This window comes from Mercurialis annua, linkage group LG7 (assembly GCF_937616625.2).
Source record: "Mercurialis annua linkage group LG7, ddMerAnnu1.2, whole genome shotgun sequence".
Lineage (NCBI taxonomy): Eukaryota > Viridiplantae > Streptophyta > Magnoliopsida > Malpighiales > Euphorbiaceae > Mercurialis > Mercurialis annua.
In genome coordinates this window covers 49,755,163-49,768,825 of record NC_065576.1, presented here as the reverse complement: position 1 = coordinate 49,768,825, position 13,663 = coordinate 49,755,163, and the positions used below count along the sequence as shown (strand labels likewise).

Below are 13,663 nucleotides of genomic sequence, written 5' to 3'. Positions count from 1 at the left end.
GAAAAAGGAAAAGAGAGAAACAATTAAAATAAAATAGAAAGATTTGGTTAATGGAGTAATGGAGAGAAATATGGCAAAAATCTATGAAAAATCTAAGATAAATGGAAACATGCAAATCAATTATGAAAGATTACCAATAATAAGAGAATCATGGGAAGTTACCATTTTGGATAGTTGTATTTCGCTAATTTAAAAAGTATCTTTGTGCAAAGTAAAATCATTGAATTCAAATTAAAAAATTGATAATAGTATAATTCAAAATGAACTTTTGCTCCAGTAAAATTCAAAATAAAATAGTCTAAACCAGTATTCTGGGTAATTTTCTCTTGTGTTAATCGTATTACCCGTTTATCTTAACTTGTTATTAGTGTCGTGGCGTGTCACTCATTTAAAATTCGTGTCGTGTTAGGGTTGGAAATTTTGACACGATTAGTTAAATGGATCGTGTTCGTGTGACCCTAATCGTGTCAACAGAGCGGGTCGACACGACACGAACACGACCCGCCAACTCATTTTGACACCCCTATTTTGGTGAAATTTTTAGAAAAACAAAAACTAAAAAATTCATCAAAAAACTGAACCAAACATCTCCTATATTAGTTAACATTTAAAGATATTTGAAAAGTTTCTTTTTAAGTAAAAAAGAAGTGATTGGTTGTAATTAAAATATATTCCATTTATAATTAAATTGGTGAAATCGATGTTTTTAAAAGATATGGTATTCATGTTTCAAAAAAAAAAAGATATGGTATTCAAATTTATATCAAATAAAATAATAAGAGTTTCTAAAAGTAATATTTAAAAATAATAAAATTTATTGCTTGCTCACCAACCGTTGCCACCAAAATGAATAGAAGGAACCTGCAAGTTTTGAAGTAACCAGAATTTTTCAAATTACAATATATACATATTTTACATAAAATTTGAATTTTTTTAAAAGTTGAAAGGGACCAAATGGTCCCTGCATGTATGTCTCTTAATCTTATCTTCAAAAATGACATTCGGAAACTGGAAATTTTAATTGGGCTATCTACCATAGATTGTAGAGGAAATTACACCATTTACCAAAAAAAATAAAAATAATTACAAAAGTATATGTTGACTTTTTTTATTTACAAAAATATTAATAATATTTACAAAAGTATAAAAAAATAAAAAATAATATCAAACATACGGTGTACACTGTCGGTATAATGTTAGTATACTAATAAACTAACATTATATCAACATTGTACCAAAATTATACCAACATTATACATACTGAGATTTTATTAATATTAAATAAAAATTTACCAAAATTACATCAAATCGTATACTGAAAATTAAATTAATAATATACCAAAATTATACCATCAGTATACCAAGAGTATACAAATTTTCTAGCTCATTACCAACTATAGTGAAAAATACACATAAAAAAAATACATGTTATCAACTAGAAAATATATATAAAAATTTATAATAAATATACCAAAAATATACTGAAATTATACCAATAATAAACCAAATATTATTTTTAAATTATCTGATTTATAGTTTTAATATTCCAAAATTATACCATAATTATACCGACATTATACAAATCGTACTTTTGTAATTAATTTTCATTTTTTGATACTTTTGTAATTAATTTTAAATCAGTCATATTTTTGTAAATAAAAAAAGTTTACAGGTACTTTTGTAAATATTTTTAAAATTTTAGATACTTTTGTCATCGTCCCTAGATTGTAATGGAGTTAATCTTGTTCGCAAGCTATTTAAAATTCGGCTTGATAAAATTAATTAATTTTATTTTTAACTTTAAAACTTATCTATACTATATATAAAAGCACGGATGGGAGGGGGACAGACAAATTTACTGAATAATCCTTTTCAGTTCATCACTTAATAAAAGTTTTATGGTCATTAACAAATTAGTTATTTAATTAATTACTATTATAATTAAAGTCCTAATTAGAATATGTAGCTAAATTATCTCCAATTTAGTTTTTAGTATGTAAAAAATAACTAAATTATCTCCAAATTAGTAGGAATATCTATCTTTTAATTTGATTGAACTATAAAATTAAAATATTGTATTTGATCAATATAATATTATTTAAATTTCTATCTTATTATTTTTAAAAATATTATTAATAAAATTAAGTTAATTATTTAATTATGGTTATTATAAAATCAAAAGAAGAATAAATTCAGTATGGAAAAAAATTTAATAACCGAATATATTATATTTACTTTTACAAAAATTCTTAACTAATTTAATATTAATTATAAATAATAAATTGATATAATTATAATAAATTTACTAATATGTTCATTGACAAGTTACGTTACGAGCAACGTGCATGACACTATTTTTTAAAGAAAACACACACATGGTCTTGATTGCAAAAAAATTGAAATTTCATGTTAAATATACCAAAATTAAAAAATTATGTTAAATATAAAAAACACTCGAAAGTTTGTGATTTTTTTGTATATTTGTCAATGAGCTAATTTTAATTTTTGTGACATTAGATTAAAAGTATGCCGAGTAACTTATTTATATATTTATATGCTAGTTTAAGTGTATCTTTTTGTTTTTGTTTTATTTTAAATATTTAATTCATATATGTTTTGTTTAAAAAATAAATACATATGAATAATTAAAATTTAAATATATGAAAAATATAGAAACTAGAAATCCAAAAATATGGACTTGCACCATGAGAAATTCCATACTATACTACAAGTTAATGAGGTGCCTTCTTGTAATAATACCACCATTATATATAGGTAGATTCAGTTTACTACATTATCTATACATTAAGAGAATCATATTATAAATGCAAATAATTCGAGTTAACATGACGTTTGTGGGTGTCTGCTATTATGTTCGCTTAACAGTATTTTTTATCAATTAAAAAAATTTATTGATTGGATATTGATAGTTTGATCTACAATTTAGTTTGCTTACAACTTGTTTTTTTTTTTAATTTCAGTAAATATTATAAATATGCTGCTGTTAAATAATTAGATTTGAATATATTTTTTTAACTATTCATTTAAATTTTTTACAAATAAAATTTAAATTGAATTTTAAAAATCAAAACATAGTAGTGCATATGTGTAAGTCCTTCTTGATGGAAATTTATTCTCTTTTTTATATGAAAATGTGTTTTTATTTCTTATGAAATTTAAATTAATATTAAATACAACTTTTAACAAATTAAACTCGTTTAAAATTGAGCGATAAATAATAATACAATTAATGCATGGCTTAATAATGACTGATTAAAATGTTTTTCATAACTAATATTTTATATTCTATCCGTTTTGGATTAATAGGTCGTCTTATAATTTTTAGCTTTCGAATTATACGTTATTTTTTTATATTTGATAAAAAAAATTTAAAAATTATACTAAAAGAATAAAATTAAAAAAATAAAATTAATAAAAATATATAAAATATTAGTTTTAATTAATTTTAATTAAATTAATTTTTTTTTATATTTGTTCAAATAATGAATCATTTTGGAAAGAAGCACACAATTGTAGCTAGAGGTGGCTATGTTTATAAATCGGCGACTTTAGTTTTGAACTGTCGGTCATGGTTTAATAAGTATTAAAACCGTCCACAAACTGCTTTTCAGACGGTTTTGGTTCACAGTTCTAGTTTTAGTTTTGGTCGATTTTAAAACTCAAAAAATATTTTCTAATATTAAATTAAAATAGTAAAATAAAATATAATAAGTGATTGATTATACCCCCATGATGTCTCTGATTTGATTATTTCAAGTCGCTATCTCTTAATTCAAAGTAAATTATTCACTTTGTTTACATGCAATTAACAAAGAAGCAAGTTGGAGTGACTTTCAAAAATATTAAAATTGCCAATTGATGCCAGCAGTGATGTTTTGGAAAATGCAGAAAGCAGTAAGACTTTTAGAAACAGTAAAAAATGGTGTAATTTGTTAAAAGTAAAAAAGAAGGAACACGTGGGAAATTGACAAGCTTCCGCGTAAGGCCATAAAAAGTAAAAAAAATACAGGAATAGTTTTCTTGTCAACTACTTTAACTCAGAATATTCCTCAAAAAATTGAAAACCTCAGAAATTCTAAAAATATCGCCCATACATATTTACGCGCTTATCCCTCCCTCACCTCTCTTTATATATAAACACGCATTAACTACTTTAACAAAACTAAACTGTCTCCCTAACAGAAATCTCCGAAAACTGCTCTCTTTCTTTCAAACAAATTCCGTTGAAGCTATCTGCCGCCTCAGCGACCATCGCCGCCGGAATTCCCATTTCGGAAGGAATTAAGAAATCGAAGGGTACAGAAATGGCTGTGTCCATTCATCATAATTTGAATAGCGAATTTGAGGAATTTGAAGAGAATTTCAGCTTTAAATTGCAACTAAATGAAGAAGAAAGCTTCAAGAACAAGACACCGCCACAAGACGAAGATAAGGAGGTGGAAGAAGAAGAGGAGGAGTTTAGTTTTGCTTGCATGAATCCGGACAGGTCGCCGATATCAGCAGACGATGTATTCGTAAACGGCCAGATCCGTCCATTTTTCCCCTTATTTAACAGAGATCTTCTCTTATCTGAAAGCGACTACGCGACTCAAGCTAAAAACACCACCTCCTCCTCACGTCCACCGTTAGAAAAATTATTGGTGGAAGAATGTGAGCGCCACGCAGAAGAAGCAGAGGGACCCTACTGCACGTGGAAAAAGCCATCATCGGAAGTATGTAAAAAGAGCAACTCCACCGGTTTTTCAAAGCTGAGGAGGTTTAGAGAATTAGTTCTGAGAAGCAACAGCGACGGCAAGGATGCTTTCGTCTTTTTCAATCATCAGAATCACAATAATAATAATCAAAAAGCAGAGAAAATTGAAAAATCAGTAGTGGTGGAGGAGAAGAAACCGACGACAGAGAAGAAGAAAAACAAAACGACGTCGGCTCACGAGAAGTTGTACGTTAGAAACAGAGCGATAAAGGAGGACCATAAACGCAAATCTTATTTGCCTTATCGGGTCGGGGTTTTCACTTATGTTAACGGCTTGAGCAGAAACGTCCATCCCTACTAATTATTTTTAAAATTTGTTTAAAGTAGATTTAAATTTTTTATTTATTCATTTTTTTCTATGTATAGTTAAGTCACTCAGATATGGTATCTAAGGGTTTCTTGTATGTTCAGTTTTACCCTTTTTAATAGTTTTAATCTATTTAAGTACTTAAGAAGCTCTCCACAATATGGACATGTCTTTAACTCTTGTTTTTGTAATATGATACTTCATTCCATTCTTCTAATTTAATTTTGTTAATCAAAGCTAATTTGATTTTTCATTTGATTTGATTTTAATAGAGATCGAAATTATTGAAGAGAATTAAAGTATAATATAATAGTCATGTAATAAATTGTAAATACATGATCTTTCAAACTCTAATCTAACAATAATTATGAAACAACAAAAGATACGACGAGATAATTAATCGAAATGAGATGAATTAAACCGAGTCTCGCTAACTGTCATTTTGGTGTACAATGATAAATAAAGTTATTGTCAGTGCGAGGGTTTTAATTTTAAAACCGTTTTGACTAGACTGATAAACTGTTTAAACCGTTGAAACTTCAACCTTTCCAAACACCATTTTTAAGAGGAATTCAAAAGATAAATCTACCTTCTACAACTATCAAAACCAAATATTAAAACAAAACATCAAAATAAATATTGAAAAAATCTTCTACTTTTTTTAGTTCAAGGATCTCAACCTAAGAAATTTCTAACATGAAAGCCAAACAGACTTCAAAAAGTCTTGGCAGGATCAAAGGTTCTTCACATGCAAATTAAAAAAACTTTGGACAAGACACAAATTTTCAATAAGCTTTCAAAGTTGAACTAAAAAAGAAAAAAATTGTCTATGGAGTGTTTATTAAATAAAAAAAAACCTTAAATTATTGAAACATATATAAAAAGGACAAAGGAGGTGGTTTTCTAATTAAAAAGGCCAAATATCACCTCCTTGAGTTGTTGATAGAGAGATGTAGAGGTTTTTTTTTAATTATTTTGGTACAAAGGAGGACGCAAAAGCCTAGAGAAAACTAGCAAAAGATAAAACGACCATAAATAACGACTTGAACATCATGAAATAACCATTGGGAGAGACTATGTGGGGGTTCTTCATGCCAAGATATTCCGACCTCTATTATATTCAATATATTCATTATTATGTAAATATATTAATTATTTATTTATTATACTAATATTATATTAATATATTATAATAACCACTTTCCAATTGTGATCCAATTGTGATGCAAGAGACCGCGAATTGCAGAAAAAAGGCTGGAGTACCCCGCTGCATACAAGCTACCACAACTTGCATATTGTCAACTTCAATTATCACCTCCTCGGCACTTAACTTCCAACCAAGAAGGAGTCCATGATAGACGCCCCTAAACTCTGCTCCCATAACGAGTCCACCCCGATACACATAGCAAAACTATCTAGCCATTTACCGGATCTACCCATTGTCCATAACATACCAAAATACAAAAAAAAAACAAGTCCTACTCGGAATAGGCCAAAAATCACGCTAACGAGTGAACCTATGATATTTTTGACACTTTTCAACACAATTACACAAAGTGTTAAAGAAAATATGAATACTACAGAGTGTTAGAGAAAATATAAATACTTGGAGAATGTTAAAACGTCTCGCGATTGCTATCAATCGATTAGCCCCAAGCAATGCAATGAGATATTTTATTGGCATAATTCTAACAGGAAGATTTGAAACATCTCCATACAACATAGTTTTATTATCGCAAGTCAAAGATTTCAAACCTGAGATTAGAATTTATAAATACATTGGAGCAGTGCTCATAAATGGGGCATCCATTTGGTGGATCTTTATGAGGATGGAATCCTGTATCTTGACATTCTTTTAGAACATCCATCCCACCTGGCTCCGATAGCCGAAATAATCCATAGCTCCTGCATTTCGGATACATCACCGAGTCTTCTATAGTAAATTAGAAATCTTAATTTTTATGAAGTACCCTACCTACTGTTTTTCCTCAAACTCACATATAGACAAGCCAGAGTTCATTTCTAGTACAAGTATTAATGTTTATGTGTCCAAGTTTGGACAGGTTCGGACCAGGTTCAATTAAGACTCACTGTTTTACATGTAAGACAACCTTTGAACATGGGCTGGACTTCTTTAAATCTTTTTAAATTTGGCTACTTTCTTTCAATACTTTAGATCAAATAACGTGTGGTTTAGTCATTTTCTTTTATAAGTTAGCATGCCCTTTTAAATATTTTTTAAGAATTATCAGTTGCATCGATTTTATTAATTGATATACCTTGAAGAATCAGTTGGAGCCATGACTATAGCAAAAGCTTCCGGCACCATTACCTGAAATCATAAATTGTAGAATCCAAATAATAGCATTAAGGAAAACAATATACCCTCCGTACCATTTTTTTAGTTTCTTATTTTTTTTATGTCCGAAAAAGGATGTCATATGTATATCAATATGTTTGAAAATGAAAAAGTAAATAAAATGGGACGGATGGAGCATAAGAAATGGTTTGATGAGTGATATTAAAGTAAAAATGGTGATTTTTACAGAAATTGAGATACCTGATATGAGTATTGAGTGTGCAGATCTATTGATGACATGAAACAGCTTTGAGAAGGATGAGTCTGACAATAGAAACATAGAATTAGAAGTAATTGGTGTGGAATGAAAAGACAGGAAAAGAAGAAATTAACATACATGAATCCATCCCACAGGACAAAGTGATCCTTCGCTCTGTATTGCAAAGAACTCTTCTTCTTTAATAGCCTCGCACTGTCATAGAAACATCAAATGAGATAATGGCAACTTAAACACCACCAAAAAACTGTGGAAATGTACTCACAGAGCTGGAAGTTGAATTTTGTTTGGGAATAATGAGAGAAGTTACATAGTAAGTCCCCATTTCCTGATTTTATGAACAACACAAACCATACTAGAGCTTCAGTTTCTGCTCGCTATTGGAGAAACAAGTAATACAAATTCGTCAATAAACAGAAGCAAGAACAGAGTATAGAAATGTTACCCGGAAAGCAGCAAGAACCCCACAGGTTTCAAGATCCTTATCCGTATTTTCTCTTGCAAGTTCAAGAAAATCCTCCATCAACCGTTCTGACTACACCAGAAAATATGAAACCAATTTAGAACCAAAACAGCAATATAAACAACAGAAAGGACGTCTACTTCTTACTATATGTATGTCTTGCAAGATGTTGGATGATGATGCGGACTGATCAGAACTGGAATCTGAGTTTGGAAATCGCACATGAGCATGTTTAGGTGGCTTCTCTACGCAGGACAGGATTGGAGAAGGTGAAGATTGTGTAACTCTATGAACACTCATGTGCTGCCTTCTGGTGTCGAGATTATGCAAACAACTGGATGATGTTTCATCTTCCTTTACCATAATTGATCCAATGATCCGTGTTTTAAAAACCGAACAGATAGCCGAACTGGTGTATGATTATCCATTTACAGTTCAATCACTCTTTTAACCACCACTTCAAAACATATAAATTAATAATGCATACTAGCAAATGAATTACACTCTAACTAATAATTAAAAAGGTAAACTATTTTTATAATCTACTCGATTCAATAATTTTTAAATTTTGAATGGTATTTTTAACCTTTTTTAAAAAGAGTCAGAATCAGCTGATTGTGGATTTTTTTATTAAACCAATTTGCTTTTTAGTAAAACATTGGTTAGGAAGATAAGGATGGAAGATGGAAGATGAGTGTGTTTCTTGTCTTTAGTGACAAACCAATTGGTGACAGATATCAGAATTTTGAGCTGGAATCGGGTGTGAACTCCTCTAGGCTACCAATGCTTGGCTTTGGTGGAACTCAATGGTCACCCTTTTTCAGAATCTTCCATCTTCTTCCTTAAACGACCACCATTCCTACTTCTCTCTACCAAAATGCCAGAATTCTGTAGTTGTAATTTCAATATAAAAATTTAGTTTTCGCATTTAGAATATATATTTTAATTTTTTTTATAGTTCAAATCATGACTGACTAAAAATAACGATCAATCGAAATATAAAATACTAAAAAATAAAAAATAAAGTTAGCATTTTAAATTATGAAAAAGTTAAAATTTTAATTTTAATTTACATTTAACTCTATGCAAAACAGAAAAAAATGTTAAAATGCACAAACTAGTATAAATAAGCTAAATTGTATATTAAAAGTTTTATTGCAATTTTTTTTAATATATACATATGGAATTTCAAATGAGCATTCTCATAAATTGTCAATTTAGATTAACATTTTAATTTACGCCTATCCATCTTTTCGATTTTTTTATTTATATCCAAAATTAAAATTATCAATTTTACTCTGTTTTTAATTTTTCGGGTCAATTATATCCTTTCATTTTTTCAGTTTGAAAAAGGTTTAAATATTTTGTGACTAGTAGCTAATACCACGATACAATCCAAATATTTGCTTTGAAAATCGAGTGGTGCAAAACCTCCACGCCGAAATCCGACATGTTATCGTCTCAACTCTCATGAGTTCCATGTGTTCAATGGCAAACCTACCTTAGGACCGGTAGGGGCAACGGCCCCCTCAAACAATCCTTAGCATATTAATATACATATATGATGGCTTGTACTTGCTTAGATGACAAACTTGCATTCTTTTCATACCATCATAGTTTAAAATATATATTAATTAGTTGGTCCCTTCACAATATATATTTAGGTCCTATGAATTTGATTATATGTTAGCAACTCAACTAGTTGGAATGTTGATTATTCGGACCTATGAATTTGATATTCCTGAATGGCCTGCTCTCCTTCTGTTTGAATAACATAGCAAAAGTTTACATACCATCACTTATTTCATTTTGTTATCACTTATCAGCTAGGACTAAGATAACACACGACTTAAAATCCCTCCACCTTTAAATGTTTTTTCAATTACACCCTGATGTAAAAAAATCCTCTCAAAATCCCCCAGCTTTAGACACCGTGTGGATTGATGGATTCTAAACGATGGATTTTAAACAATCAATGGATTTGGACAAAATCCATCGTTTGCCTAAAAAAAAAATTAATAGAATCCATGGATTTATAAATTCCCTCATTTTCTACAATCCATCATTTTTTAGGGTTTTGATTTCCCACCTACTAGGTGGGAAAGTCCAAATCCACCATTTTTTATGAATGATGGATTGTTATATTATTTATTTTTTTTCCATAAATAATGTTAAAACCATTGATTTTATTTTCAATCCAAACGATGGAATTTTAAAATTTAAAGATTTAAATTCCATTGATTTAGAATCCATCGATTTTGTTAAAATTCATGGATTTTAAAAACCATCAATCCAAACGGTGCCTAATAGAGTTTTTTTCAATTGTACTCTAAATTGGAAATTTTTATGGTTTTAATTTTAAAAGGTTATTGGATATAATTTTAGGAAGAATAATTTTTTATATTAATATAGATTAAAAATGAAAAAATATTTTAATTTTTTTTTCATGTGAAAAGAGGTCCATTTAAAATTTTAGAGTACAATTGAAAAAGAATCTAAAAGTGGGGAGGTTTTGAGAAGATTTTCCTACGTGATGGTGCAATTGAAAAAAAATTAAACGTGAAAGGCTTTTGTGATTAAGCTTTTTTTTTATTGAGAAAATTAGGAAAAACACTCCATTTTCTAAAATAATAGTGAGTTTTACCTCAACAAGGAAAAAAATAGAAAAATACCTCATCTTTTTAGCACTTTCATTTTTTTTTACTCTAAGATCCTTTTTTATTGTAATAATACTTATTTTTGTTATTTTTTACTCTACTCCTGTATCTTTTTTCTCTCTCCTTGTTTCTCTTTTCTCTCTCTCTTTTCTTCTTCTTCTTCTTCTTCTTCTTCTTTTTCTTCTTCTTCTTCTCCATTTTTCTTCTTTTCCATTTTTTTCTTCCTCCTCGTTTTTTTTTCTTCTTTATCGCTCCGCCTCCGTCCTTCATCGATCAGCCTCCGTCCTTCATCGATCCGTCAATGTTCTGCCATGACACCATCGTCGATCCGCCATCACGCCGCCGTCAATCCGCCCGTTCTTCAATATTTAATTTTTGCGTTTTTTTCTTAGATCGTGGTGATTATTACGATTTATTTTAATTCTCAGATCTATAAAAATTGCTCTTTAATCTTTTCAGTTTCAGATCTAAAAATTTGCATAAAAAATGATTTTACAATGAAAAAAATCAATTTTCTGCATAAAAAACGTTTTTCTGCAGAAAACAGCGTCTGATTATCATATCGGTATCACTATGACATTATCATATCAGTATCATAACACTGTAGAGAAAAATAATTTTTTGTCAAAAAAAATACTTGATTATCATATCGGTATCATTAACATTAGCATATCTGTATCATAACATTATCATATCAGTATCATAATATTATACGGTTATGATAATAGTATGGTAAGTTTTATGATAAGGTTGTGATAATAGTATGATAAGATTATGATATAGTTATGATAAAGTACGTCATGATAATGCTATGATAATATTTTATGATACTGTCATGATAAAGTATATTATGATAATATTATGATAGTATGATAAGGTTATGATAAAAGGTTACGATATAGTTATGATAAAGTACGTCATGATAATATTATGATAATATTTTATGATACTGTTATGATAAAGTATATTATGATAATGTTAATGATAATTTTTATAAAAATAGGTTATGATAATAGTATGACAAAGTTAATGATAATAGTATGATAACGTACGAAAAATAATTTTTTACAGAAACATTATGATACCGAGATGATAATGTCACTGCTGCTTTTATGATAATATTATGAAAAAATTGTTTTTTACTGATCGTTTTTTTTTTTTGCATATTTTTAAATCAGAAACTAAAATAATCATTTTTTAATTAATTGCAAGCTGAAATTAACATAAATTATTAAGTAAATAGTAACACATATTATAAAATTTATAGAAAATTTTGATATTTTAATTAAAATAATTATATTTATAATTAATTTAAAAGAATAAAAAATATATGAATGAAAAAATTAAATATTTGGACAATTAAAAAAGGTCAAATTTATTAGTAACTGAAATCTGCACATTTGCAATTAATTAAAGAATAAAGAATGAAAAGATCAAAAGAATGAAGAAAATTAAACGTTTGAGCAAATAAAAAAGAATGTCAATTTTTTTAGTAATTTGTGCATGTAAGTTGAAGGATGTGTCAGAGAATAAAGAAAGACAAAAGGAAAAGAGAAAGAGAAAAGGAGAGATGTGTCAGATTGTATGTGTTATATGTCAGAGTAAATTCATAAGCTTTTAGATACGGGGAGTAAAAATATAAAAAGGTTAGAATCGTGATGTATTTTTTATAAATTTTCCGTGTTGAGGTAAACTTTATAAATATTCTTTTATTTTAGATAAATATGTAAATCTCCCTTTTTTATTAGTACTGACTTCAATTAATGGAAAGTGATGTTGTTGTTAACCAACTTTCAACTTAAATTTGTGCACAAGTGTAAAAGAAAATATTGGAAGCGCAATAGTAGATAGTTGTTAGTTGGACAGAGCACTATTTTGAAAACCAAACCGGTTGTTGAATCGGTCAGGCTGCCAATTTTTGGTTCAACTGTTTCACCGGTTTAATAAGTTAAATATAAAAATTAAATTTTGAATATGATTTAGAGATAACCAGTTGAACTGCTGGTTTAATGGATTCAACTGTCAGTTCAATCTGGTCAATTACGGTATGGATCAACCAGTTTAATTAGGTCCAATATGGTTGGATTGAATTTCCTATTTTTAGGATTAATTGAACTGGATAGATGGTTGGTCTCCGATTTGGCCAATCTCCAGTTCAACCGACTGGTCTTGTCTGATTCTAATTACTAGGATAGAGGTCTCAATGGCCTCATACTAAATCAAACTGAAACCGTTCTAGTCAAAATCGATATGGAATTAATCAAACTTAAGACCAGAAAAAATTGATCCCAAACAAGAGGGTTTTATAACCGATTCCAAACCGGTTCAATATTTGTTGGAGCGGTAACCGTTGGTTTTAAATCCAACCCAATTCTTTTAAGATGATTTTTAAATTACTTAACATACATATAAGATTAATTAGAATTAGTAATTAGTAATATCCTACCATAATATTTATTTTAGTATATAAGATTATTTATTTTGAGTAGGGTTTGGCTACAGTTACTTTGTTTTAAAACAAAGTAACTTACTTTGTTTTTCTAACCAATATAAATATGCGATGTAATATTGTTATTTTTTATTTTGTTTAAAGAGTTAACTTGTTGACCTGTAGAATAAGTTAAAATAGGATAATTATCTATTTTAGTCACTCAATTTTTATAGAAAGTTGGTAAAAGAATTGGACAATTTAAAATTTACGCGAAATGTGGTTTAATTTACGCGAAATGTGCCTCAATTTACGTGAAATGTGCCCAAATTTTTGCGAAGTTGATTTTTAAGCGAAAAAACACAATGAACCTAATGCATTTTAAAAAATACCGTTAATACGTTTTTCGTAATGCGAGAACCGCCCGTCGAAATTTTTAGAAAAATTGTGTAACTAGG

At 28.6% G+C, this 13,663-nt stretch overlaps 2 protein-coding genes across 3 annotated transcripts; one reads left to right on the top strand and one right to left on the bottom strand.

Annotated features, from left to right (window-relative positions):
- Positions 1-4,173: 4,173 nt before the first annotated feature.
- On the top strand, positions 4,174-5,221 carry LOC126654595 (uncharacterized). The gene has a single exon (XM_050348511.2). It carries the CDS (start codon positions 4,326-4,328, stop codon positions 5,073-5,075), a length of 750 nt encoding a protein of 249 aa, XP_050204468.1. The 5' UTR covers positions 4,174-4,325; the 3' UTR covers positions 5,076-5,221.
- Positions 5,222-6,727: 1,506 nt separating this feature from the next.
- On the bottom strand, positions 6,728-9,006 carry LOC126654579 (AMSH-like ubiquitin thioesterase 2). 2 transcript variants are annotated; one of them, XM_050348495.2, is made up of 7 exons: positions 8,268-9,003; positions 8,103-8,192; positions 7,923-7,985; positions 7,778-7,852; positions 7,642-7,704; positions 7,361-7,413; positions 6,728-6,986 (listed from the first exon to the last, which is right to left on the bottom strand). In XM_050348495.2, the coding sequence occupies exons 1-7, from the start codon at positions 8,481-8,483 to the stop codon at positions 6,812-6,814; spliced, it is 735 nt and encodes a 244-aa protein (XP_050204452.1). In that variant the 5' UTR covers positions 8,484-9,003; the 3' UTR covers positions 6,728-6,811. The 2 variants fall into 2 exon arrangements, with proteins under 2 accessions (XP_050204452.1, XP_050204453.1); XM_050348496.2 differs by lacking the exon at positions 7,361-7,413 and having other exon boundaries at positions 8,268-9,006.
- Positions 9,007-13,663: the final 4,657 nt, after the last annotated feature.